General features: G+C 46.2%; 1 protein-coding gene across 1 annotated transcript in view; it reads left to right on the top strand.

The window, feature by feature from the left end:
* The window catches only part of TSNARE1 (t-SNARE domain containing 1), a 637,975-nt gene that overhangs the window by 530,568 nt on the left and 79,555 nt on the right, over window positions 1–27,852 (top strand). Inside the window, exon 11 of the mRNA XM_030553891.1 lies at window positions 26,829–26,996. Within this exon, the coding sequence (XP_030409751.1) occupies window positions 26,829–26,996 (168 nt within the window). The remainder of the gene's footprint in view (window positions 1–26,828; window positions 26,997–27,852) is intronic.

Below are 27,852 nucleotides of genomic sequence, written 5' to 3'. Positions count from 1 at the left end.
TGATACCTATTGTGAAACTGACAATGTAAATATGCTTGAGGAACAGCTAGGAAAACAAGATAAGAATATCTCAATGCCCAGGGGAAGCACACAAGATGGAGACTAATAGAGAACATTATGCATTTTGCTCATCACCAATTTTTCAATAAAAGCAGATTTACAAACTGCAGCAGCTTTCAGCATATTAAGTGTGTACCTCTGAAATGAATTGGGATTAGCAGGCAGCCTCGTCTAGTTATTCCTGGTCGTGCTCGGTTCTGTAGCAATCGGCCCTTGACTGAAGCTTAGCTTGACAAAGTTTTCCTTCAGATTGGTCTGGAGACCTTTGATGTTCTGTTCATGTCTGTACATTTCAGGAAGGCCAATAGTCATAATATCTGGATGATTTTTGAACCAGTATTGACGATCTTTTTATTTCACATATCAACAAGAATGTTCTAGGAATGTGTCAGGCAGATAGGTCACTGCTTTCAGGATCTTACCCACTAATGAATTGATCCCACAAGGTGCTAAGCAGCTGCTCAAAGGAGCTGAGCACCCAGTTTGGGGCACTTAACACCTTGCAGAATAAATCCCTATATAGAAGGATGGGACTAATCTTCATAACATATGAGCACAGCCTGTGTGGGGAAGGGGAGAGGAACCGGGAAGGTGGTGAGCAGGACCAAAATTGAAATAACACCCTCCCTGTTTCGACATTCAGTACTCTTCCTTTGGCCCTTCCTCATGGGTGCCTTGTCTAATTTAAATTGACCTTCCGTCTTCTTCCCATCTATTGTGTCATTTGAGAGACTTCTTGTCTGGGCAGCACAAATTCCATAATCTGTGTCTCTGCACAGTAGACTCTATTTCTTCTTCACAGGACACAACATCAAGGATTTTACTTTGTATTCTCTTGCCCCCACCCCTCCAGTTTGTTTCTCATGCAGCCTTCATTAGGAAAAATGATATCTGCAATCAGAGAAGGAGATAATTAATGTGAGCAATCAGTGCTGCGTTAACTGGAGAGTGAAAATGTTTTGGACTGTAGCAGAAACTCACATACTAAAAGGGCTCTCTAGCTATCCATCAAAAAATCAATTACTGTAGTCATTAGTCCCCTTTAACCACACATTATATCAATTTACCGGATGGTATAACGTCCAGGCCATAACCCTTTAAAGATGAGCAAATACAGGAGGAATCTATCAGCGTTTTGATGCAGCGTGATCTTGAAGGGTACCAATATATAGCTTTGATCACTGCATGTCATTATTGTATCTTTAGCCTGTTAGGGGCCTTATCCTCGGGGGACACCGAGTGCCCTCCAAGGTCAGTGACTGCAGAAGGAATTGAGGGCCTTCAGCAGAAGGCATTCAGCACTTCTCAAGATGGAGCCCTGTCTCTGGTAGGAAGGAAGAGAAGGTCATTCAAGTGAAAAAATGTGTGTTAGTGGTTAGCGCAGCATACTGGCAGTCAGTCCCAACTTTGTCACTGCCTCCTTGGCCATGTCCGCCATTCGATAAATTAACCATGCTAACCACCATTGCGATCCACAAACACAAGCAACACAGCTCATGGCCACATTTGAGATTCCGGTCAATAGTGCAAGCTGATTCTTCTTTTTGGTATAGCCTTGCTCCAAGAAATGTAACCGTCTAACCAGCATGTTATCCTCTACTGAGCCAGTCTCCCCCTGGTGCAGTGCCAGTATAGGTAGCAATTGGTACCAGTGGTGCAAATTCTCTTTCTACTGCAATCCCAGAATGGTCCTGCTCTTCTCTTCCTCCCAAGCTGGTAGGATATAGGGCCAAGGAAGTATCTGCTAACCTCTGCTCTGCCCAGTTGCCTGTCTCTGAACCCACACCTCATATAGCAACATTGATGAACACGAAGGCAGTGTAGTCCCTGGTCCCCACAACGCATATGTGGCTCCTCATGCAGAACAGAACCATTTACAGGAGACAACAAAAATGTGAGCAGGTACAAATATACATGATAGCATAGTAATTTTGCACCTGCTGTAGGGAGCCGTGCCAGGATTTATGGGAGAAGTGCAGAAATGTATGTTTGCAGAGACCATTCTGTGTGGAGACAGTACATTGTGCACTTGAAATAGGATGCCTAAGAGGGATATTCTGAAATGATGCAAGCTGCAAGGGTACAAGTCTTAACGTAGACACAGTAGCTTCTCAATGCCACATCCTGATCTTTAACAAGCCAGAATCTAATGTCAGAGGGGTAGCCGTGTGAGTCCAGATCTGTAGTAAGCAACAAAGAGTCCTGCGGCACCTTAAGTTGCTGCTTTTCATAGAATCTAATGCTTGTCCACCTCAGAGGGTACTGTGAGGCTTGAATGCCATTCTAGGCTTAAAAATGACTGTGTAAAAATGTCCTCTTCTTACAGGAGAGATCTGCCACCTGTATATGTTCAGAGGTAGATCTGCTGGTTTTAGTGACTAAAATGAGGTTCTTCTTCGAGTGATTGCTCATATGCATTCCAGTTAGGTGTGTACGCGCCGCGTGCACGTTCGTCGGAGAAACTTTTACCCTAGCAACCCAGATGGGTCGGCTGGGCGCCCCCTGGAGTGGCACCGCTATGGCGCCCCATATATATCCCAGCCGACCCGGCCACCCTTCAGTTCCTTCTTACCGCCTGTGTCGGTGGTTGGAACTGTGGAGCACGGCTTCGCTGACCTCCACACTCCCTAGCAGCTCGTTTTGCTACCGTTGTATATAGTAGTTATAGTTGTTATTGTACATATATAGATATATAGTTCTTAGTTAGTAAGTTATATAGTGTGTTAGTTTAGTTAGTAGTGGTAGCGAGGGGATCGGGGTACCCCCCTCCTCCCCCAGCACCGGGAGCCGGAGCCCCTGCCCAGCTCATCGGGCTTCAAGCACTGCTCGGCTTGTCACAAGCCCGTGCCCGTGGGAGACCCCCACGACACATGCTTGAAGTGCCTAGGGGAGTCGCACTTATCAGCCAAGTGCGCGATCTGTAAGTCCTTCAAGCCGAGGACCAAGAAGGAGCGGGACATTAGACTGCGACAGCTCCTCATGGAAGCGGCCCTGACACCCTTGCCCTCGGCACCGAGCGCAAGTCAGCCGGTGAGCAGGAGCACCGCCACACCGAGTGCCACCACCAAGAAGCCGGCACCGAAACCGGCCCAGAGCCGCTCCTTCTCCCTGAGGCCAAAGGCTGCAAAGGCACAGATCATCTCGCCTTCAGCCATCCCGCAGTCAGACCCTGCGCAGAAGGTGGATCGCCCGGCACCAATACCTGCCGCGGCACCACCGAAGCCGGTACCGTTGACTCTGACCCCGCGCGGGCCGTCGAGTCCGGCACCTGGCAGCTCCCCGGTACACACCGTGGTGGAGCGCGCCTCTCCCTCTACCCCGGAAACATTCGCAGCGGCGAGGGAGCTAATTGTGATCACCGAGGCACCGATGCCCTTACCCCGGCACCGCCGGTGCGGGTTCTCTGCTCTGTGGGCAAACCGACCCTGTCCAGACCAACTTCGGTCAGTGTAACAGGCCGGCACCGCTCCAGATCGCGGCCCCGTGGACGCTGCACATCAAGGCGCCACTCAGGCTCAAGGCATCAATCACGATCCCGGCACCGATCGCCTCGGCACCGCTCAGACTCCCGGCACCGGTCGAGCTCCCGGCACCGATCACCCCGGTACCGCTCAGACTCCCGGCACCGGTCGAGCTCCCGGCACCGATCACCCCGGTACCGCTCAGACTCCCGGCACCGGTCGGGCTCCCGGCACCGGTCTACTTCCCGAGGGTCAACTCGGTACTCCCGACACCGCTCCAGCTCTCGGCACCGAGGTGGGCGCCGCACCTCCAGGAGCAGATCTAGGCAACCGGCACTCACGATCCTGGTCGACCTCCCAGCACTGAGCCAGTCGCAGGTCCCAGTCTCGATCCCAGCACCGATGCCAGCACCGGTCACCGTTGTCCAGAGGTGTGAAGTCGGTTGGTACCGCGGCACCGACTTTTGCAGCACCACCGTGGCCATCAAGGGGCACGTCGGCATCCTCCCAGGCGGGCAGTTACTATGGGGACCAGGACCCCGAGGCACCGCTGGGTGTGTTCCAAGACCCCCGACCACAGGACTCAGGTGCCCAACAGTGGGGTTTTTGGACACCCTGGGCTTACCATCAGGCCCAGGGCGCCCCCGTGCCTCAGATACGTCCCACCGCCTCAGAGCATCGGGTACCAGAGGCCACTGTTTCCCGCCCTCCGGTGGTTGAGTCGGACAGACAGTCGCCCAGGCACTCCCCGGGACAACAGGAGCAGGAACCAGGTCAAGAGCAAGAGGCCGTACAGGAGACCCTTATCCCCGGGGTATTCTCCTCCTCTTCCTCACCAGATGAGGCAGTGGCCGGGTCGTCGGCATCGGGGCCTCCACCGATAGACCTCAAGGCCCACCAGGACCTCCTCCGTCGAGTGGCTCTTAATATCAACCTCCCGGTCGAGGAGGTCGCAGAGGTGGAGGAACCAGTAGGAACTTCTCGGCCGATGCTCCTACCCGGGTAGCCCTTGCGTTCATAAGGACCATTCAGTCCACTGCCGAGAACCTATGGCAATCACCAGCCTCCATCCCGCCGACAGCTAAGGGGATGGAGAGGAAGTACATGGTACCCTCTCGGGGGTACGAGTACCTGTATGTCCATCCTCCTCCCTCCTCCCTAGTGGCCCAGTCGGTTAATGACAGGGAACGGCATGGCCAGCAGGCACCGGCCCCCAAGTCCAAGGAGGCAAAATGGATGGACCTCATGGGTCGCAAGGTATACTCGGCGGGGGCTTTGCAACTCCGAGTGGCCAACCAGGAGGCCCTACTGGGACGCTATAACCACAACATCTGGACGGAGGTGGGAAAGTTCGCCGAACAGCTTCCCCAGGACTCACGCCCGGAATTTAACGCGTTCCTGGAGGAGGGTAAAAAGGTGGCCAGGACCTCCCTCCAGGCCTCCCTCGACGCGGCTGACTCGGCAGCCAGAACCCTGGCGTCCGGGATAACCATGAGGCGCATCTCATGGCTTCAAGCCTCCACACTACCCCCGGAACTGCAGTATACAATCCAGGACATACCCTTTGACGGGAAAGGGTTGTTCTCGGAGAAGACGGACTCCAAATTACAAAATTTAAAGGACAACCGAGTCATCATTCGCTCGCTGGGGATGCATACCCCTTCCACCCAGCGTAGACCCTTCAGGCCCCAAGCACGGCGCCCATACTTCCCACCCCGTCAGAGGCAGGACCTCAATAGACGGCGTGGCTGGGGGGGATGCAAACGCCAACCCAACTCCCAGGGAGGCCAGAACCAAGGGCCTTCCAAACCACAGCCGGGCCCCAAGTCCGGCTTTTGAATGTGCGCCCGGGGACGACTTACCAGTCTCAACACAGGATCCTTCTCCTACCTTCTCCAACCGCCTCTCCCACTTCCTCCCGGCATGGTCCCGATTAACGTCAGACCGTTGGGTGCTACGCACAGTGAAGCAGGGTTACCATCTGCAATTTGCTTCCTCTCCCCCTTCCCGCCCCCCTTCCCGGTCCCTCTTCAGGGACCCCTCTCACTAGCAAACCCTCCTGCAGGAGGTTCGATCCCTCCTGGCGGCGGGGGCTATAGAGAAAGTACCTCTAGCCGAGAGAGGCAAGGAATTCTACTCCCGATATTTTCTGATTCCAAAATCCAAGGGAGGTCTCAGGCCCATCCTAGACCTAAGGGGCCTCAACAAATGGATGCTCAAGTTGAAGTTCCGCATGATCTCCCTGGGAACCATTATCCCATCCCTGGATCCTGGAGACTGGTACGCCGCCCTCGACATGAAGGACGCGTACTTCCATATCGCCATCTTTCCACCACACAGGAAGTACCTCCGCTTCACGGTCAAACACCAGCACTTCCAGTTCGCAGTTCTGCCCTTCGGCCTCTCGACAGCCCCGAGGGTGTTCACCAAGTGCATGGCTGTCGTGGCTGCCCACCTCCGTCGGCGAAAAATCCACATCTTCCCGTACCTCGACGACTGGCTCCTGAAAGGGTCCTCCCATTCTCAGGTGCCACGGCATGTCGAGGCCGTTACGGACCTCTTTTCACAGCTGGGCCTGCTTATCAATGCCGAGAAGTCCAGCCTGATACCCACACAGAGGTTGGACTTCATAGGCACAACCCTGGACTCAGTTCAAGCCAGGGCCTTCTTACCTCAACCTCGCTTCCAGGCAATCGGGGTGATCATCCGGAGCTTGCAAGCCTCCCCACTCACCTTGGCTCGAACCTGCCTCACACTGCTCGGCCATATGGCTGCTTGCACTTACGTGACAAAGCATGCCAAACTCAGAATGAGGCCCCTCCAAACGTGGCTTCACTCAGTATTCCGACCGAGCAGGGACCAACCAGATGTATTAGTGTCGATCCCCCCCGACCCTCTCCGCTCCCTCGACTGGTGGCTGACCCCATCTCTAGTATGTGCGGGCATGCCGTTCCATTCAAAGCAACCATCGGTAACTCTAGCAACCGATGCGTCATCCCTGGGGTGGGGAGCCCACGTAGGGGACCTGTGCACCCAGGGCCTCTGGTCGCCCCAGGAGCTGTCACTCCACATAAATGTCCGGGAGCTAAGGGCAGTCCGCCTCGCCTGCCAGGCGTTTCAACGACACCTACAAGGCCGCTGTGTTTCCGTACTCACGGACAACACAACGGCCATGTATTATATCAACAAGCGGGGGAGACCCGTTCGTCTCCCTTATGTCAGGAGGCCATTCGTCTCTGGGACTTCTGTATAGCCCAGTCGATAGACCTGGTGGCATCCTTCCTCCCAAGGGTCGAGAACACGCTGGCGGACAGCCTCAGCAGATCCTTCCTCTGCCACGAATGGTCGATCAGACCGGATATCATCCATTCCATCTTCCAGAGGTGGGGATTTCCCCGCATAGACCTCTTCGCAACCAGGTCCAACAGGAAGTGCCAGGAGTTTTGCTCCTTCCAAGGTCTCTCTCCGGGGTCGATCTCGGACGCATTTCTCCTGCCGTGGGCCCACCACCTCCTGTATGCCTTCCCGCCGTTCCCTCTGGTGCACAAGGTCCTGTTGAAGCTGCGCAGGGACAAAGCGCATCTGATCTTGATCACACCTGCGTGGCCCAGACAGCACTGGTTCACCACCTTGCTGAACCTATCTGTGGACCACCCAATTCCCCTTCCTCTCCACCCAGACCTGATTACCCAGGATCACAGCGCGCTTCGTCATCCGGACCTACGAGCGCTACACCTCACGGCGTGGCTCCTGCATGGCTGAGCACAGTGGAGCTCAGTTGCTCCGCACCGGTCCAGCATATACTCCTTAACAGCAGGAAGCCCTCCACTCGCTCAATGTACAGGGCCAAGTGGAAGCGTTTCTCTTGCTGGTGCGCTTCTCAAGGGGTGAACCCTACACAGACTCTGATGTCCATGGTCCTGGACTACCTCTGGTACCTTAAACAGCAGGGCCTGGCAACTGCCTCCTTAAAGGTACACTTAGCGGCCATATCCGCCTTCCGGCCAGGGGAAGGGGGTCACTCCGTATTCTCCCATCCCTTAGTCTCCAGATTTCTTAAAGGCCTGGAACATCTATACCCCACAGTACGCCGCCCTGCCCCTACCTGGGACCTTAACTTGGTCCTGAACAGACTCACGCTCCCGCCATTTGAGCCACTGGCAACTTGCTCGCTCACGTACCTGTCATGGAAGACGGCATTCCTGGTGGCCATTACATCGGCCAGGCGGGTCTCCGAGCTGAGAGCTCTCACAGTGGACCCGCCCTACACCGTTTTCCATAAAGACAAGGTACACCTGCGGCCCCACCCGACGTTCCTCCCTAAGGTGGTTTCCACCTTCCACACCAACCAGGACATCTTCCTCCCCGTCTTCTTCCCGAGACCACACGCTTCTCAGCGGGAGCAACAGCTACACTCCTTAGATGTACGGAGAGTGCTGGCTTTCTACATCGAGAGAACAAAGCCATTTCGGAAGTCCCCTGAGCTGTTTGTGGCGATCGCGGAACGAATGAGAGGGCAGCCTATATCCTCACAGAGGATTTCCTCCTGGGTGATTGCATGCATTCGCACATGCTACGACTTAGCTCGTGTCCCCTCTGGCCACCTCACGGCACATTCCACGAGGGCTCAGGCGACGTCGGCGGCCTTCCTTGCACACGGGCCTATGCAGGAAATATGCCGTGCAGCGACCTGGTCGTCGGTCCACACATTCGCCGCGCACTATGCGCTGGTCAGACAATCAAGAGATGATGCGGCCTTCGGCGTAGCAGTCTTAAATACCGCCACATCTCGCTCCGACCCCACCGCCTAGGTAAGACTTGGGAATCACCTAACCGGAATGCATATGAGCAATCACTCGAAGAAGAAAAGACGGTTACTCACCTTTGTAACTGTTGTTCTTCGAGATGTGTTGCTCATATCCATTCCAAACCCACCCTCCTTCCCCACTGTCGGAGTAGCCGGCAAGAAGGAACTGAAGGGTGTCCGGGTCGGCTGGGATATATATGGGGCGCCATAGCAGCGCCACTCCAGGGGGCGCCCAGCCGACCCGCCTGGGTTGCTAGGGTAAAAGTTTCTCCGACGAACGTGCACGCGGCGCGTACACACCTAACTGGAATGGATATGAGCAACACATCTCGAAGAACAACAGTTACAAAGGTAAGTAACCGTCTTTTTTGTTCTGTGCACTCCTGCTAGCCGTGCAGAGCCAATGCAGGCAGTGACAGGAAAGTGAGCAGGATTCTGTTCCATCTGGTGGATCATAAGTGAAATTGTTTGCCAAGTTTCAGTCAGTTACACAGGTGTCATTCCATTGTTGACTGTGAAGTTGCTGAAGTTTGACTCAGGTAGAACCTTTACTAGTAATAAGAATGTGTGAGATGGAAAAGACCCAAATTTGATTCTCTTTGAGACGAGCAGCCAGGGGAAGGAGGTGGGACTCAACTTTTTTTTAACTTGTAAATTGAGCCCATCTGCTAAGAAACTTATTGAGCGATCATATGCACGTAATCACTGGCTGCTGTATTTGCAGTGGTTTTTCAGAATACACTTTAGCACTTGATAAAATCATTGGGTTTTTTGGATGAAAGGTGCTAATACGAAGTATAAAAACTGATATAAGCTACAGAGCACTGGAGTGATCACCCCAGGGTATTACTTATAGTCCTGGTCTTGACAGTTCAGGAAAGATATTTTGAAAACTTGAATACAAATAAGGACAACAGAAATAACACAAGGGCTGGAATATAATGTGTCAGGTGAGAAAATGAGGGAGCTAAATGCATGTAGTCTAGGAAAGAAGACCCAGAAGAGACATGGTTACAGTCTATAAATAACCTTCAAGGTGACAATATACATGATGAATAAGTAATTTATTTACAATGTTAGATGATCTGATGCCAGGGCTCATGGCCTGAAGCTGAAGAAGAAAACATTTAGGATAAGTATTAAGGGGGAAAAGTTCTTACATTAAGAACAGTTGCAATAGGCTTCCCTAGAGGTGGTCCAGATACTATAACTGCAGAAATTCAACAATATAAATAAGACAACACAAGGAGTAAGAATAGTATGTGAGCCTATAAAAAGGCAATGATGTCATGATCCCAAGGCTATCTGTGGACCATCTATCTACAAAACAGGTAGGTAAACCAGTATCCTGACGTTCTTTGAAGAATGTACACATTTTGAATACTTATGCTGTGGTGATAAGCTCCTGAGGGGCTGAACAGAAAATTGTTCAGGATCTTTTCTCCTTTTCCATGTTCACAATTTATTATGCTACAAATATTTTGATAGCTTTTCAAGCCTAGTGGTAAAAACCTTTGGGATGTTTCTTGCTAATCACATGTGATGGGTCTGCTGGGCTGAACAGTTTCATTAATGAAAGGTCACCATCTTGATGAACATATAACACAAATACAATATGGAATATTCCAGGAAAATAAATCGGTCTGTACCCACTTCCTACTTCTTGGCACCATTTGGAAAATTAAGTTAACAACTTCTTGCCCTATAAAAAACTTACACTGAATAAATAAGCTAAGAAGCAAAATGCTTTGCACTTAATTCTCTGTGGCAAATAGTCTCAGATATGCTGTTTTATTCAATTGAATAATATGTATGCTTCCCATTTTTATTTCACTTATTTCATTTTGGTTGCAAATTACATTTATGACAGAATTTGCCTATAATCTTCAGCTCCTCTTTCTTGAAATCTCCAGTGTATCAGTAATGACTATATTATTATTGTTAATGGAAATTAAGTTTATATATTTTTTCTTTCTTTCTTTGTTTTTGTTTTGTTAAACTTTGTTGATCTTGTACTGAGAGTTGCCACCCACCTTGTTTGTCTGGATGAAAATCCACCTCATTGTCATGTGTCACCCAGAGCATGTCTCTAGCGCAGCTTCATTCTGGATAGAAACATCATGCCACAGTCACAATAAATGTTTATTAGCTCTCCCTAGAGGGCAGATTACTCAGGTTCGTTCTGGCCCTTTTCCACCTTTCTTTGAAACATGCTTTGCAGACCTCTGAAGGAGGTAAAAGTCTATACTAGATGAACGGTTGGACCATTCCTACATGGCAATGTGACAGTAAGGTCTGGTCTACACTGGGGGGGATCGATCTAAATTACGCAACTTCAGTTACGTAAATAACGTAGCTGAAGTCAACATTTTAAAATCTACTTACCGCTGTGTCGTCACTGCGGTAAGTCGACTGCTGACACTCCCCCGACGACTCCGCCTGTGCATCTCACTCCGGTGGAGTACCAGAGTCAATGGGAGAGCGTTCGGCTATTGATTTATCACATCTTCACTAGGCGTGATAGATCGACCCCCGCTGGATTGACCGCTCTGGAGGTAAATGCAGACATGCCCTTTGAGCATAGCAGTGCGGATGTTAAGGGAGCTCACCACTAATGAGTTTAACCTGGCCCGATCCATTCACTGTACCCCAATTCACTATTGTTATAATCTGTATCTAAAAGGTGTCATAATATGTCATTGGAAGGCTCATAACTCACTAATCTTTAATTGTCTTGACTGATTTATGTGCTTGGTATGTGTTAAGAGTGATGGATCTGTGCTGGAATTATGACTGAAATGTGTTTTAACCAGGCAGGTAAGCAGGAGTTGGTAAACAGATCTGCCCATGTCTGGAACAGATATGAAGCAGGGTTGACCAGAGACAATGGCATTGCAGTTTTCATGTGCGGTAAACAGAACCATGAACGCTCACAAGGTGGTTGGGTGTCAGCATGTCTGGGCCAGCCTGATCATCAGGCAAAGACCATACATTGGCATGACAGATAAACAAAGCTACCAAGCTAACAAGTGGGGGAAGAGACAGCGTGGCTAACCCCCAGCAGGAAGAGGAATTTTATCTGAGCTATAAAGAGGGAGGGGAGTCTGAGCCTCAAATGATCAGCAATTGAATCAATTGATTGTATACTACTGTATTATAGAAGTGTATTATGAATTCCTGCATCAGACTGGTTATTAATATCATTTTAAAATGCATCTATTACCAGTATAGGAAGGATTGTGAATACTCATTGATATTATGTCTAAATAGTGAGGCCAAATAAAGGAAGAAAGAGTTCCTATCCTGACAGTTGGGAATGTCCCAGTTATCTGCCGGTCTCCAATGAAATTAAGCAAGGTGTGATCAAAAACAATGGAAGCTCTATTTGCATAGAAATTAGCAGGAGGATGAGAAGGCCACAGGAAGGGAAGAAAAGCATGAGGTCAACCTGCCTCTACCAACAAGGAATTTTGGGAGATATAAGCAGAAGCTGAAAGCCATATCAGGCATCCACCACTGGGCAGGTATAAGAGAGGAGAGTTCTTGCAAGCTGAGAAAGAAGCGTCCTTCAGCCTAAGCGGAGTAGGGGGGTTAGGGTCTCTGGGACCTGGATTATATAGAGTGAAGGGAAGAGAGCCCCTATGATCTCTTTCACTTGGGAGACAAAGGATGTTCTTATGTGGAGAGGTCCTTGCCAAAGGAGTGGTCAGCCCTTTTGAGTTATCTTGCGAGAAACATGCAGTAAGGATTTTATCTTGAACGGTAGCTATTAAATTAAGTCTTAGCCATTAGAACCCTATTTTTGTTTTGTGTTTGTAATTCTGTTTAGCTTCATGCCTTATACTTGAATCCACTGAATCCCTGCTCCTTTGTTAAGAAAATTGTTTATTTTTATTATAAACCACCTCAGGGCTGTGTTCAACTTGCCGTGAATATTAACTCCAGTTAAAGTAATACATTGCAGTATACGGTGACTCTTTACAGCAGCAATGTACCGTATTATTTCTCTGGGTGATCCAGGAGAGGACTGGATACTTCAGGGCAGGCGTTGTATGGGGAAATTCAGGACTAGGACTGTGTTGGGGTCACTTCCTGGTTGTAAAGTCTGGTGCAAGCCTGAGAGCAGGGCATTAGGCAGGCTTCTAGGGTCAGAGCTGTCTAGCACAAATCACTGCCTAGCACACAGACACTCAGGGTGTGAACTGCATGCTTGTGTAGGTTAGCTGTGAGCATCCCAGGTAGGGAGCTATAGCAGCAAAGCATTGTAAGGCTCCCAGGTTTCAGGAGAAGTGGTGACGCAACCCCTCACTAGTCTGGATTCAAACCCCCGTAATGTGAGAGGCAGTTTCTATGTTCTCAATGTAATTTCATTTGTTTATCTAAAACTGCATATTACATATCCCTAGAATGTAGTAGAACTCTTTATTCATTAACAGTTTCCTTCCATATAAGTTAGACTGAGTAGGGTTGTGCCATTTTTGTGTACTGAAGAATACAGAAATTAGAATTAGACACTAAATTACAGGCAGACTACAGATATGTTCCCTTCCACCCACTCTCTCCATCACCAGTAGCATGTATTCTGTCCAAGTCTGGAACTTGTTGTGTACCAAGGGAAAGAAAAGAACTTTGAGACATGTGATGTTTGGTAGGATGGGTAGCCCTTTTTAAAGCAGATAATTATTCATTATTTGCATTGCACTGGAGCCTAGGGTGTACAATCATAGATCAGTGCTCCATTGTGATAGGTGCCATATGCACACCTGGAAATGACAACACAAGTGTCAAAGAAGACTGGTAAGCCCTAACAAACAGACCATCCATGAGGTTTGCGAGGAATCCATCGGCCTTGCTACCCGCCACCATTCAGGACTGGTTTGAGAGCAACAACACTAAGATTGCAGCCCTTTGGACCAGAAGAGCAAAACTTTCTGTGACTGGCAAAACCAACCACTATCCAGTCAGAAGCAGAGCTCTATCCATCAGCTCAAAGCTGAAGTTCAACGGAGGAACCAAGGAATCAAGAACACATGGTGGGAGAACAAAGCAAAAGAAATCCAAACAGTCTCTGACAGACATGATATGCAGAGCTTTTTTATGAGACAAAGATCCTGTACGGACCGAGCTCATGTGGCCTCTCACTTCTGAGAACCGAAGATGGTACGAACCTTCTTAAAGATAACGAACCCATTAAAAATCACTGGAAGGAACATGACCAAAAGCTTCTAAATTGAGAATCAACTGTGACTGATGACACCATCAACTCCATCCCTCAGCACCCAATCTGGGAAATCTTGCCAACCCACCAACACCCAAGGAGATCTGCAAAGCAGTTAAACAAATGAAGAACAATAAAGCACCAGGTCCTGATGGCTTACTAGCTGATGTACTGAAAGTAGGAGGAGAAACACTGATTAACAAGCTTCACTTGCTGCTTCTCAAAATCTGACACACCAAAGAAATTCCTGCTGACTTACATAATGCTAACATTGTTCCCATTTTCAAAAAGGAATACAGGGTCAACTGTGGCAACTATCGAGTCATTGCCCTCCTCTCCATTGCTGGAAAGATTCTTGCTAGAATCTTTCTGAATCACCTGCTCCCTCTTGTAGAGGAAGTACTTCCGGAGTCCCCATGCAGCTTCAGACCATCATGAGGCACAACCAAAATGATTTTCACAGCCAGGCAGATCCAGGAAAAATGTCAGGAACACCTGGAGCTGTATATGGCCTTTACTGATCTGACCAAAGCCTTTGACTGTCAACCATGAGGCTCTGTGGAAAATCATGTAAAAGTTTGGCTGCCCAAGCAAATTTATCACCATTGTAAGACTCCTCCACAATCAGATGACTTCCTCCATCCTGTGCAGTGGCTCTCCCTCTGAGCCATTTGTCATCCAAACAGGCTTGAAACAAGGTTGTGTACTTGCACCCACCGTTTTCACCATTTTCTTATCAGCTATGAAAACGTTAACCCAAGACTATCTTCCACAGGGCATTGGCATCCAATATCGGATTGACGGCCACTTCTTCAACCTTTCTCATCTCCATGTCAGAACTAAAGTAATATTGGCAACAATAACCAAACTCCAATATGCAGATGACAGTGCTGTAGTTGCACACTCAAAGGAGGATCTAAAAACAGCCCTTAATTGCTTCGCTGAAGCTTACAAAAGCCTAGGGCTAAGTCTGAACATCGGCAAAACAAAAGTTCCCCACCAGCCAGTCCCTGATCAGTCATCAGACTCAGCAAGGAAGATCTACATCGACAAAGGAGGACGGGAAAATGTAGAATACTTTGCCTATCTTGGCAGTTATTTCTCACAGAGGGCAGATATAGATGTCGACACTCAGCACAGAATTCACTGTGCCAGCCTTGCCTTTGGCAGACTATATCACCGGCGTTCAAGAATTACAACATCAGAACACACACCAAATTTTTAGTTTTTAAAGCGGTGGTAATCCCAGCTCTCCTCTACGGCTGTGAGACTTGGGTGACCTACAGAAAACACCTGAAAAACCTGGAACGCCGGCATCAGCACTTTCTTTGGAAGATCCTCAACATAAAGTGGGAGGATTGTCACAGTGTCAGTGTCTCACAGAGGCCAACATCTTCAGTGTTGAGGCCCTGATTATCCAGCACCAGCTGAGATGGAGCAGGCAGTGTGCCCGTGCCTGACCATTCACTTACCAAAACAACTGCTGTGTTCCTAACTCACCAAAGGAGTGAGGAAACAGGGAGGCGAAAAGAAATGCTTTAAAGAACCCTCAAGATAAACATCAAGAGATGTGGCATCGACACCACACACTGGAAGACAGCAGCCCAGGATAGGGATAACTGGAGAAGACTTGTCAGAGGGGGAACATCCACTTTTGAGGGAAACCGCGTTGCCCTGGTAGCTGAAAAACGCCAGGAAAGACAACAGTCACGTAGCAATCACAGCCCAACCGTGTCTTCAAACACCATCTGCAATGTCTGCCAACAAACCTGTGGCTCAAAGATTGGACTCTTCAATCACCAAAGGACTTGTTCAGCTTTGCCACTTCAGGCTCTAATCTAATGACTTTCTACAAATTAAGCAGAGCTGAGTTAGACCCTCATGGGAAACCTGGGTTCTACTGAAACTAATGTCAGTAACTCCGTATATCCGCAGTGCGGCTTAGTGGATATAGCACTCAGGAAAATGTATTCCTGGCTCTTTCCTGAGTGACTTTGGGCAAATTGTTTTAACCCCTCTGTGCCTCAGTTTCTCCATCTGTAAAATGGTGATGATGTTACTGACCTCTTTTGTAAAGCACTTTAAGAACTACTGTTGAAAAGACTTATTTAAGAGCCAGGTGGTGGTGGTGGTGGTGGTTGGTTTTTTTATTATTATTGTTAATTATCATTCCGTGGAGAAACATCCCGTGTGGCACAGAGTAAATCATTTGAAGCTCTCTGCGCTTCAATATCCCAATCTATAAAAGAGGGATAGTGTGTCCCTACCTCACAGGGATGCTGTGGCCCATAGTTCATTACCATTTGAGGTGTTCAAATACATGACAAGAAAAGCCTGTAAATAATAGCTGGCATTTGTTTTTTTAGTGTCAGTGCCAGTATCCCTGTGTGGTGTGAAGACTTGTTATGCTGTTAGAGGTGGATGGTACATAAAACCGACACTGTTGGTCACATTGGCTAATGAAAGGAATGAAAGCACTTGGGTGTATAGGCCAGGAGAAGGGTGAACCTTTCCTTATGCTTGTACAACTTCAGTATGGTTTGGACACGGGGCCAGGGATTCAGGAAACTTATGTTCTGTTCCTGGTAGGAAGTAAAGAATCCCATACCAACTGGAATTGCAACGGGCATGAAGGTAGATGAAATATGATTACCCAGATTGGAATCTGGCTAGTGGACCAAAATTAATATAGTCACCCTAATGTGGGATCACCTTACGGAAAATTCATGGTTACACCATGAAGTTGAACAGTACAGAGGCTGTGAAATGGGCAGGCTTTTCTCATGGGTCAGTCACATGTTAGCATGGTGCTTAACCCTTTACAATAGATTCTTATGTTGTAAATGTTTAACTATCTAAAGTATGGAAACGTATATCAAACTTTGGGGAATGAAGCTATGGCAGCAGTCAGCAGAAAAAGTGGCAAAAGTCTTTATTTCCAAAGAGGCTTCTGTTTGCTCTGCTGAGGTCAAAGTTGTTCCTGGATGAAGGTGTCTGAGAACTCGGACAATCTGAAAAAGCAGTTAGTGGATAATAGTTATGAATTCTTTCACTTGCATCATGTAGAACGTAGCCCACCAATGCATTTGTTTGGTGTTGATATATAATACCATATGTGTACCCCATTTTGCACAAATGCCATTAGCATGCAGCAAATCTTGTCTTGGTCATTTGTTCCCTCTCTGAGATGGAAAAAGAGTCACTTGGAAGAAGAGGACTTGCTTCCCTTTTCTTTCCCATCAGCTTCCTCCCAATCGTGTTTTAAATCCCCACATTCGTTCCAAAAATACTATGATCAGCAGGGGTTTTGTCACTGTGCTGAAGGTGAATCTCTCAAGGGCAGGGCAATTTCATTCATGGACCTTTGTTTTTTGAATCTCCTGCCACTGGAAATCAGGCTGAGTTTGGTCCTTGCCCCTCTCAGAAGCCAAATAAAGATTATCCTCTTCCCATAATAAAGGATGCTACCAAAGGAACCAGTGGCATTCTTCCTTTTTTCATTTTCTTCTATAATCAGTGTCCAAACTAACCATCCGAAAGCATGACTGTCTATTGGGAGGTGCGTAGAATATGGTGGATCTTAGACAGCCACGATTCTCCTACTAACCCTTGTAATTGGTACCTAGATACAGAAATGATGGCTGTATGGGAAATTCAGAGAGGGAGCTGTATGTGGAGTGGCTTTCTGCCTGTTCTCAGTTTATAGAAGAGATGTACTGTACAGTTTTCAGCTGTGGCAGCTGGAAAACTTTGCCAGTGGGCAGAATGCTGTGGAGTCTAAGAATTATGAGGCTGTAATTCAGACAGCCACGAAAGGGCAGAAATGGCTTTAAAAATGTGATGCTATGCAGTAAAAATACCAGCCAACACACATTTATCCCAAACCCAGGAAACATTTGTCTGCGTCATTTTGCATATATACAGATGCCGTCTGAAGCTGGTGACAGCACAGTATCTGAGTCTGGGTGTCATGGATGTTTGTGATCAAAACTTTGCTCATTAAATGAAATGGATTCTTTTAAAATTACTATGAGATTGTGGAGAAGGGACTGTCTATGTCTCTGCTCATCAGTATTATTCCACTTCACTCACATTGCTGTAGGACCATCTGTTGGCACTGTAGATAAAGCCCTCAAATAAAGGGAGGGAGAAGACTGGAAGAAGTGGGCAAAGCTTTTTTCTTACAGAGCATGCCTAAGAATTTAGTGATAGTTACAGGTAGGTACAGATAGGCAAATTCATAGTTACAGTGAAAGGTTGGACTGAAGACTCAGCTCTCTCAGTATCTGACACTGGTGTATGTCATCATTTCAGGGAGCCAACACATGTTGATGTGAGGGCGAGTACAAGTACGATTAATTATTCTTTGAGGGGGTTCTCTCAGAAGAACTCTCCTTTTAGATTTCGGCTGACCTGGGTCACCCGGGGCTGCAAAGACACACTATCTGTGAAGTCCAGCGAAGGGCATCAAAAATGATTAGGGGGCTGGAGCACATGACTTGTGAGGAGAGGCTGAGAGAACTGGGATTGTTTAGTCTGCAGAAGAGAAGAATGAGTGGGGGATTTGATAGCTGCTTTCAACTACCTGAAAGGGGGTTCCAAAGAGGAAGGATCTAGACTGTTCTCAGTGGTAGCAGGTGGCAGAACAAGGAGTAATGGTCTCAAGTTGCAGTGGGGGAGGTTTAGGTTGGATATTAGAAAGAACTTTTTTCACTAGGAGGATGGTGAAGCACTGGAATGGGTTACCTAGGGAGATGGTGGAATCTCCTTCCTTAGAGGTTTTTAAGATTAGGCTTGACAAAGCCCTGGCTGGGATGATTTAGTTGGGAATTGGTCCTGCTTTGAGCAGAGGGCTGGACTACATGACCTCTTGAGGTCCCTTCCAACTCTGATATTCTATGATTCTAAGAGCCCTTTTAATTCAGATTGCTGAGCCTCAAAACTGTGGTTTATTTCTCCTCCACCTGAGCTATTACAGGCACATAGTTGAAATCATCCAAGCTCAAAGTATAGTGAGCCTAACTAGGAACTGGAAGAACCCTTTGAGGTCAAGATCACTAGGGATGGATTAGGAGAGTAATAAGCTCTTGCAGCAAGAGAGAAGAAAACAGTAGGGGAGATGAACAAGCTGCTCTGTTACCAAGTCTTTTCCAGCACCAGCAGTTCCATGAGATGAATAAGTCTTTCTATAGGCTTCATGACTTCAGCAATTAGAAGGATGAAAAATGCTAAACACAAATATGGATGTGCTGAAATACGAACTGACGTTACAGATACCTCCTGCTATTTGAGCAAAAACAGTGAGGAGTCCATGTGGCACCTTAGAGACTAACAACTTTATTTGGGCATAAGCTTTCATAGGCTAGGAGCCACTTCATCAGATGCATGGAGTGGAAAATACAGTAGGCAGGTATAAATACAAAGCACATGAAAAGATCGGAGTTGCCTTACCAAGTGGGGGTCAGTGTTAACGAGCCAATTGAATTAGCACTGACCCCCCTCTTGGTAAGGCAACTCTCATGTGCTGTGTATTTATACCTGCCTACTGTATTTTCCACTCCATGAATCTGATGAAGTGGATTTTAGCCCAGGAAAGCTTATGCCCAAATAAATACAAGGACTCCTCGTCGGTTTTGCTGATACAGACTAACACGGCTACCCCTCTGAAACCTGTCCCACTATTTCACTGTCCCCATAGCTGCAAGTACTGGCATATAACAGAAAATCATTAGAACTGATGGTTTATTTCTTGCTTGGCTTTGGTACTATCTTATTCCAGTCGAAACTTGACCAAGCGTTGATAAGAAAAACTGCAACCTAGGAAAGATACTAGTTACAATAAATGTTAAGGCACCACAGACACAGTCTCTCTTTCTCTTTCTCTTTCTCTTTCTCTCTCTCTCTCACTCTCTCTCTCTCTCTCTCTCACACACACACACACACACACACACACACTCTATTCTCAGACTACAGTGGTACATCATAATTAATAATAACATAGTTTAAAAAGTTGGAGTGATTTCTGTAATTGTGCATGTTGAAGCTGCAGGTGCTATGGATAGAAGATATATTATTTAAAGCAACTATAGTTTAGGAACTGAAATTAATGTCTCTAACAGTGTCTAATAAAGGTCGTGCCGATTGGGAGAGGAGGGCATGGAATGGATACATTCTGATTGGATTTTTACCCCCATTAACAGGGTAAAGTACCTCTCACAAGAAAACGGAGCTCTGGTTACCAATCACTGCTACTCTCTTCTGTGTGAAAGATAATGCAAAGTTGTAATATCACTATTTCACTTCTCTAAAAGATTTAGAAGTCCCAGGCCACTTGTTCTGCGGCTGCCTGAGGCTTTTCTACCTGTAATTGCTTTGGGCCTCTGCTTGACGAGATACATCTATAAATCTTTCTGAGTCTGCAAGGTTAGTTCTTTTGGAAGGATGGGTTGAGAAAGATTATCTAATCTAATTTGTGTCTTTTTAATGTAGCTTTATATTGCAGCTGGGAAGACAGAGCTGGCTATTCCATGTAATTTTTGTTCACGCCAACATATGTAGTAAAAATTCACCAATAACATTCCAACTTTGTAACTAATGTTATTGCAATCAATTGTATTTTGGGCCATTTCTGTAGAGCATTTTTGTGTTCTTTAATGTAGGCATTCTGGCCTCATTATTCCAAGTACAATTAAATATTAATCTTCATGCATGCTACAGAGAGTGGAATTATCCTCATGAAAGTTAATCCGACTCTTTAGATGTGTACACATACTCTAAAGTAAGAGATGCACGTCTCTCCAATGGTGTGTTTCCAGTTTGTGCAAATGCTACAGCCAAAAAATTCCCTAGATGAGATATGATACCTTTCTTCAGGTAAGGTATGTGTGTGCGTGATTTCTTATTGAGGTCATATTCCTGCTAGGGTTACAGGAAATCCTGAGGCATAAAGGAGGGACAGCACCCCTGTTTGGTTTGCAACCTGGTGTGCATGAAGTGCCCACTGCATTACAGATTTACGTGATCGTGAATGGTTGCCATGGACCAACTTGCCATTTGTAGTATTCAGTTTGATTATGTGAGACAGATTCTCCTCTCCATTCCATGGATATAAATCTGTGACTCTGTTGAAATCTTGCAAGTACAGTGTGAACAACAAGGCTAGGTATTGTTATTATTATGTACAGGGCCGATCCCCTATGGGGTCCTATGCAATATTATTAACCTGGTGCCTCTATGCCTGATGGCAGCCTGGGCACACGTGTATTTTAGATATGTGTGATCTTTTGAAGATCCAGATATTTAAGGCTAAAGATAAATACTCAAACTGTGCATCTAAAAATCTGTGCAAGGATTTTTTAGAGATGTGATTTTATAATCTTCAGCAACACATTAATGAAATATTTTTAAAACAAATTTTAAACTAAGATCCTGTATACTAACATGTTCTGAGTAAATATTACAGTCATGCACAACTGTTTTTGTCAGTAAATTCAGAAGGGGACAGTATATACCTGGGGGTTGGCAAATGCCTGTTAAATGGCTTTATTACCATGTGAATGGCTCTTTAACAGCTTCAGTGGTTGTGCGAATAGGTCTGGCAGGCTAGAGGCTTTTTCACTTTTAAGTACTAGATCCCCTCCTGAGGAAGACTCACCAAGCTGCAGCAGCCAGCTGTGGTGGGAGCTTGCAGAACAGGGATAAGAAGAAGTGGGAGGGTGGACACTAAGATCCAGGGATGCCCCAAATTTTCAGGTGCCCTTTGCAGCCCTGTGCCTAAGGAGGGCCCTGAGTACGTAACCGGGGTTGGCTTTGAACTGAGAACCTAGAAATGAAGTGGCTCTGTATGCCATTAGTTAGGAACTGGCCACTAGTAAGGCTGGGTGTCAAACTACTGCCATGGGATGACGTGGGTCATAGTAGTGTGATCTGGGACAGAAAAGGCATTTTACAACTTCTTGTGGAACTTCAATACACCTGATTATGAGGGAAGCTTTAATGAGATAGTGTGTGTGGATGGTGAAGAAGTTATGTAAATGTTATGTGTGTTTCCTTTGTCTTCCAGAATGAGGTTGCCACTCCAGTTGTAAGATCTGCTTCCCACAAGTTCTGAGGACGCTGACAGCTTTGTCATAGCCATTGTAATAAAAGAAAGTGAAGCAAGTGACGGAGTTTGGCATGCAAGACCTCTTAATAGCTTCCCCGTGTATTCTCCCACTTAGTCAAAAAAGAAAGCTGTGAAAGACAGCAGCCAAGAGGGAGCCATGACATTTCAAGGATCCCTTGTTCTAGAGACAGCCAATGGAGAAAACTCGTTCACCACTGACATAATGCAATATGATAAACTGAATTCACATTAAGCCTAATTAGGGTTGAAAAGTCAGCAAAATATCAGCATGTTATAATAATACATGTGTGTTAGCTTCATCAGCACTTCCTGACCTTTCCGTCAACTACCTGTCCAACTGTTTGGTCTGTTTCTTTTAATTTCCAGTAGGAACATAATTGGTGCTCATTACAAGTAATGGTGTCTTGAAAGTTAGGTGCATAAAAGAGAGCTGTAGTTTTGAGTCATGGACAGAGCAAATGTTCTTTGTATGGGACATTCTCTAGTCCTCTGAAGATATGCTGTGCAGGATCTCTGGTGTACAGTAGATACAGTAGCTGTAAGGTTGTGCTTGTGGGTGGAAAAAGAGAGGGCCTATAGTGTTAAGTGGCTTAACTTTTCATTTCCATGCTTTGGTGATTTCTTTTTGTCACATATCTTGTGTGTGGCAACTTTAACCATTACACAATTAAGTTTTTGTGTATTATTTTCCTGCATGTTTTTCCCATTAAAATGTTTAAGTGTTGGAGGGGGGTGGAACTCCGTGAAGGTAATTTCTGGGGATGTGTCACAGAAGCGCAGCCATAGGTGCTGGAATTAGGGGTTCTGGGGTGCTGCCACAGCCCATGGCTTGAAGTGGTTTCCATCAGATACAGGGTTTACAGTTTGGGTCAATGGCTCTCAGCACTCCCATTATGTAAATTGGTTCAGCACCCCTGAGTGCAGTTGCTGAAGTGAAGATTTTATCTGCTAGAGAAGTACAGCTACTGACAGAATTTTTATCCATCTGGCCAGATACAACTTTTTCTGTCAAGAAGTGCACATAAAATCTTATTTTCAGGATAAAATCTGATAAAAAACTGTAGCTACAGGCAGAAAAGATTTTATCCTACAGAGAAGTTTTTATCCAATGGAGAGAATGTGCTTGGCTACTGTTTGTTCATTAGTTTTCACATATGTTGAATAACAACAAAAAATGACCCTTAGTCCTAAAAATTTGTTTTCAAAAACTATCCAGCACATCACAAGTACTGAACTCTTTCACCTCTCTACCAATACCTTTGCAGATACAATTTTAGCTGTAAAGATACACACTGACAGAAGCCTGCCACAGGCAAATTTCAAGAACAGACCAACCTCAAACACTTCCTATTAAAAATTTATAAAAAGAATCCAAACAACAATTACATAGAAAGTTCAAATAGCATAAAATCTAGCACCATGGCAAATTTCATTCTGAAAAGCCACATATGTATAGAGGAAACCAGAAAATTACGCCTCATTTTAAACCCATCTCAGATTGCAACTTTAACTATGGAAGATCAACGAGTGCTTCTGTTCTAACTTTGTTGATTATCAGTGTAACATTGGCAAATACTGTAACAAACAAAATTCAAAATGTAAGGAAAATACAAGTACAACCCAATTTAAAATATAATTTACAATCCAAAATATTAAATCAAATTAGATTTCTTTATACATTTAAATCCACCCCCCCAAAAAAACAAACAAATGAGGAGTCCTTGTGGCACCTTAGAGACTAAGAAATCTATTTAGGCATAAGCTTTTGTGGGCTAGAACCCACTTCATGAGATGCCTGAAGTGGAAAATACAGGAGCAGGTATCCTTTAAAGCTTATGCCCAAATAAATTTATTAGTCTCTAAGGTGCCATAGGGACTCCTCGCTTTTGCTGATACAGACTAACACGGTGACCACTCTGAAACATTTAAATCCAAGTCTTTGTTAGCTGAGAGTTTCCGTTTGTTGCTGCTTGAAAACAAGGGGATTGTTCATTCAACTCATTGTATGGGGGCCACATACTACATCAAAATAATCAGCAAAAAATGGATCACATTAGCCAGCAATAATGACTCTATGGAGAGTTAACACCGCTCCGTGTTTGTGTCTTGCAGGAAATTCCAGCCAGCACACATCCTAATACAGGATCATGTATTCATATGGCTTCTTTGCAAGATGTCCAGGAGACAGATTCACACAGCTGTCTTCAGTGACTGTGAAGTTAACTCATGTCACCAGTTTGTTTAATAGGAAGAACACGAGTATAATATGCTTGGACCATAATTTATTTAAACCCATCAGTGCCCAGGCTTTTTAAGGAGATATTGGAGCGATATCTGTTCTTGTGGTAGGGGTGGATTATTGTTATTTATTTGTTTACTTGTATTGCAATGCAGCACCCAGAGGCACCAGTCAAGACTGAAGCCCCACTGTAAAACTGCTTAGGAAGACATGGCTCCTGTCCCAAAGAGTGTAACTCTAATTTAAGACAAGACACAAAAACAAGTGCATGTAACAAATAGGGAGTAGAGGAAGACAGAACAAGGGTAACAGTGAGAGGAACACATGGTTATGTAGATTAGCTGTGTGCATAGTTTGATGGTGCCATGTCATCTCATGTATGTTTGTTGGGGTGCTGGCTTTCCCCTTGATCCTATACAGCCACTGCTAGAAAACACCGAATAAATTTGATGAAGACAGTGTGAATTGCGATTGGATAGCCCTGTGAAAATGTGAACGTGCTAACTGTGTACACAACTCCCATTAACCTTAATACTTGAGACGTGCTGAGTTGAGAAGAGACCTTCAGAGCTGCAAGAGTTGCATTAGGGTACTCCAGGGTGTTGTATTGGTCTGACACATCTATTAATGGACCAATAATACACCCCCTGGAATGTCTTCATGCTATTAAAATATTGTTTGGCAATTTTTAATGCATTTTTAAAACTTATTTTTTGTGACGTTTCCTTTTGTAACATATCCTTCCACTCCAGAAAATAGTTCTTAGGGAGGGAGAGGAAGAAATAATGGAAAATACTGATGGCAAGGATCTCCTTCTCTATGTATAACTTCGGGGAACATTGTTTTTGAATGTTTCCCCCAGTTTTTATGCGTACAGCCTCAAACCATCCCCTAGGCTCACTTCTCCCCTCACATTTTATTGATTTTCCCAGCCAAGATTTTCAAAAATGGGTGCCCAATGTTAGATTCCTAAGTCCATATTCATGCACCTAAATAAGTGGTCTGATTTCCAAATGCCCTGAACGTCCAGCAGATCCAACTGAAGTCAAAGAGCCAGATGCCCAGCATTTCTGAAAATCCAACACACATTAGATGAGGAAATATGACCTTAAGAGTTTGAGTTTAGGCACCCATTTTGAAACTTTTGGGCCCTGTATTCCCATCTCTTTGCTCTCCCGTCACCCTTCCTCCAAGAAACAGAGATGATTTTACAGGTGCTCTTTTGCTCTTCATTCACATACCCTGTGGCTAGGGTCGTCATCCCTTTCAAGGTGAGAAGACTGTTTTTTAACTGCAGTTTTTTGGACCCAATTTTGCAGGGTGCTGTGCCCCTCCAGTGAGCTGCTGAGAGCTCTTGATTCTCATTCATTCAATGGAAATTGAGGGCACTTGGCAACATTCAGAACCAGGACCATTGCAAAGTAACAAAGTATTTCCTTCCAAAACACAACCCCTGAGAGACGCTTGTGGCTGAGGTAGCAACCACCATGTCGTCGTCCAACTTCATAACGTTGCAAGCAGCTGAACTGCCATTTTAGTTTAACTTTTGCTAATCAAAACTGGGAGCAATGCCAGTTTGATGGAGCCACTTATGTGCTTAATGATACACCATGCGGAGCTTTAAATGCTTCCTAAAAACGAACACCTGTTGTGTGAGCAGCGAGTTAATTCAAACAGCAAACCAAAGTGGAACCATGAGTTGCCCATAGTGATAACTGTATTATCGTATGGCTGTTACAGCTCTCCTTACTACTCCCGTCCTACACTTGGCTTGTTACTCTCTGATAGCTCATGTACTGTACATTAGATCACAGTCTTCAGAGTAGGGAATTTGCATATGCTTTGGTAAAATGACATAATAGGTAAGAACAGTCCCATGTACTTAAACTTAAATATGTGCATAAGTGTTCTGCTGGATCAGGGCCTATATGATGAAATATATGATATGATATATATGATGAGAGAGATGATATGACTAAGGCATTGGCCTGGGTCTCAGGAGATCTCAGTGCAATTCCAAGTTCTACCAAGACTTCCATGTTACTTTGGGCAGGTCACTTCACTTCTTCAGTTCCCCATTTATAGAACAGGGATAATACTTCCCTTTTCCTACCCATCATCTATCTCAGCAGTTCTCAGTGTGCGGCCCATGGTCCACATGCAGCCCGATTAGCATGCAGCTGCGGCCCAGCTCTGTGCTAAAAAAAATTCAAAATTTCTGCCGTTCTGATCTGGCAGGCAGCGGGGCTGGCTGAGGGGGCGACAGTGTCTTGCAGCCTGCACTAGTGTTCCTGCCAGCAGGAGGCTGGTGAATGCCGCAGTGAGGCACGGGGTGGGAGAGAGGGTCTTTGGGTAGGTTTGTTGGGGGGCTCTGGAAACTAGGAGGTTTGTCCCAGAATTTAGGTGAGGCTCCACTCCTGCCCCCCCTTTCAGGACCTGGATGCCAGCCTCTCTGGGTGCTCCGCTCCTGACCCAGTGCTGAGGGTCCCAGCTGCTGCCAAGCCCTGTGTGGCCAGGTTCAGGACTTGGCTGCTGCCTGGCCTCACGCGGCCATATTGGGATCCAGCTGCATGGCCCACACCCAGGGCTCCACTCCTGGCCCTGCTCTGGGTGGGTCGTTAGGCATAGGGGACTGTGGGCAGTTTTAGAGTGAGGGGCGCTGTGGTTCTCAACCTGCAGCCCATGAAACATATGGGACACAAATGCAGCCCACAGTGATAAATAGGTTGAGAATTTAAATAGAATAAGTGTGTGATGGCTTGGGAAGCCAGGACAGGAGTGATTTCGATAAATGTGGGGCATTCCAAAGGTGCTATATCTGGTACAAGGAGCTGTGCTTTGCATAATGTTCCTGGTAGGTAAGGCAGTCACCATGCTGTTAAATCTAACCCTGTTTTACTTCCTTTCTCCCATCTCAGCAGAGCCCCAAGACCCCGTTCTCCGACCTGGCTGATGATGAGAAGATTTTTAATGGAGGAGATGGCATGTGGCAGAACCAGAGTCAGGATCAAGCCCTGCTCTCGGAAATCACAGAAGAGGACCTAGAGGCCATCCGTCTGCGGGAAGAAGCCATTCAGCAGATTGAGGTCAGTAGCCTTCACTACCAGCTGGCTTGGAAGTGGGAGTAGGCATTCGCTTAGCCACATGGTAGACACTTTGAAGCAAGAGAAGAAAATGTTGGTTTTATATTGTTGGAGTCGTGACACCTCCATTAAGTGTTGGGAGCATTTTCAGGTGTATATTATAGTTGGAGCATGTAGAGCAAGGAAGAATTACAGTGCCATATAGTCACTGATGTAAGTTAAAGGAATTAGTGTTTAGGATAAAATGTTTTTAAACGTATGTTTTGTCTCATAGTCTATAGCGCTAAAGAGTCATTGGGCCCAGAACTGCAGTGTCGATGCAGGCAGAGCTCTCTTGTGATCAATGATAGCTTTGTGTGCATAAAGATCAGAGAATCAGACCCAGTGTGTGAGAGACATGGAACAGATGCAGTTTACTGGCATTCTTTCTGCTATTGGCTGGTTGTCACTACCGCTGATATACAGTAACTCCTCGCTTAACGTTGTAGTTACATTCCTGAAAAATGCTACTTTAAGTGAAATGATGTTAAGTGAATCCAATTTCCACATGAGAATTAATGTAAATGGGGGTTAGGTTCCAGGAAATTCTTTTCCGCCAGACAAAAGACTGTGTGTGTGTGTATGTGTGTATATATATTGTGATACAGCATGGCCAGAGGGCAGCAGGAGAGTGTTAGCAGGGAGCCTTATTCCCTGCAAGGGGAGGAAGGTTTGCTGTATATTAATTAGAGCACTTGAAGCCAATTAAGCACCTGAAGCCAATTAGAGCACCAGCAGTCAGTCATGTGATAAAAACTCCTGCTTCAGTCAGACAGTGTGGGAGTTGGAGCAGGAAGGTTTGGTTGGAGCAGAGAGCAGT

Source organism: Gopherus evgoodei, chromosome 2 (genome assembly GCF_007399415.2).
Source record: "Gopherus evgoodei ecotype Sinaloan lineage chromosome 2, rGopEvg1_v1.p, whole genome shotgun sequence".
In the NCBI taxonomy this organism is placed as follows: Eukaryota; Metazoa; Chordata; order Testudines; family Testudinidae; genus Gopherus; species Gopherus evgoodei.
This window is presented reverse-complemented; position numbering and strand designations above follow the sequence as displayed.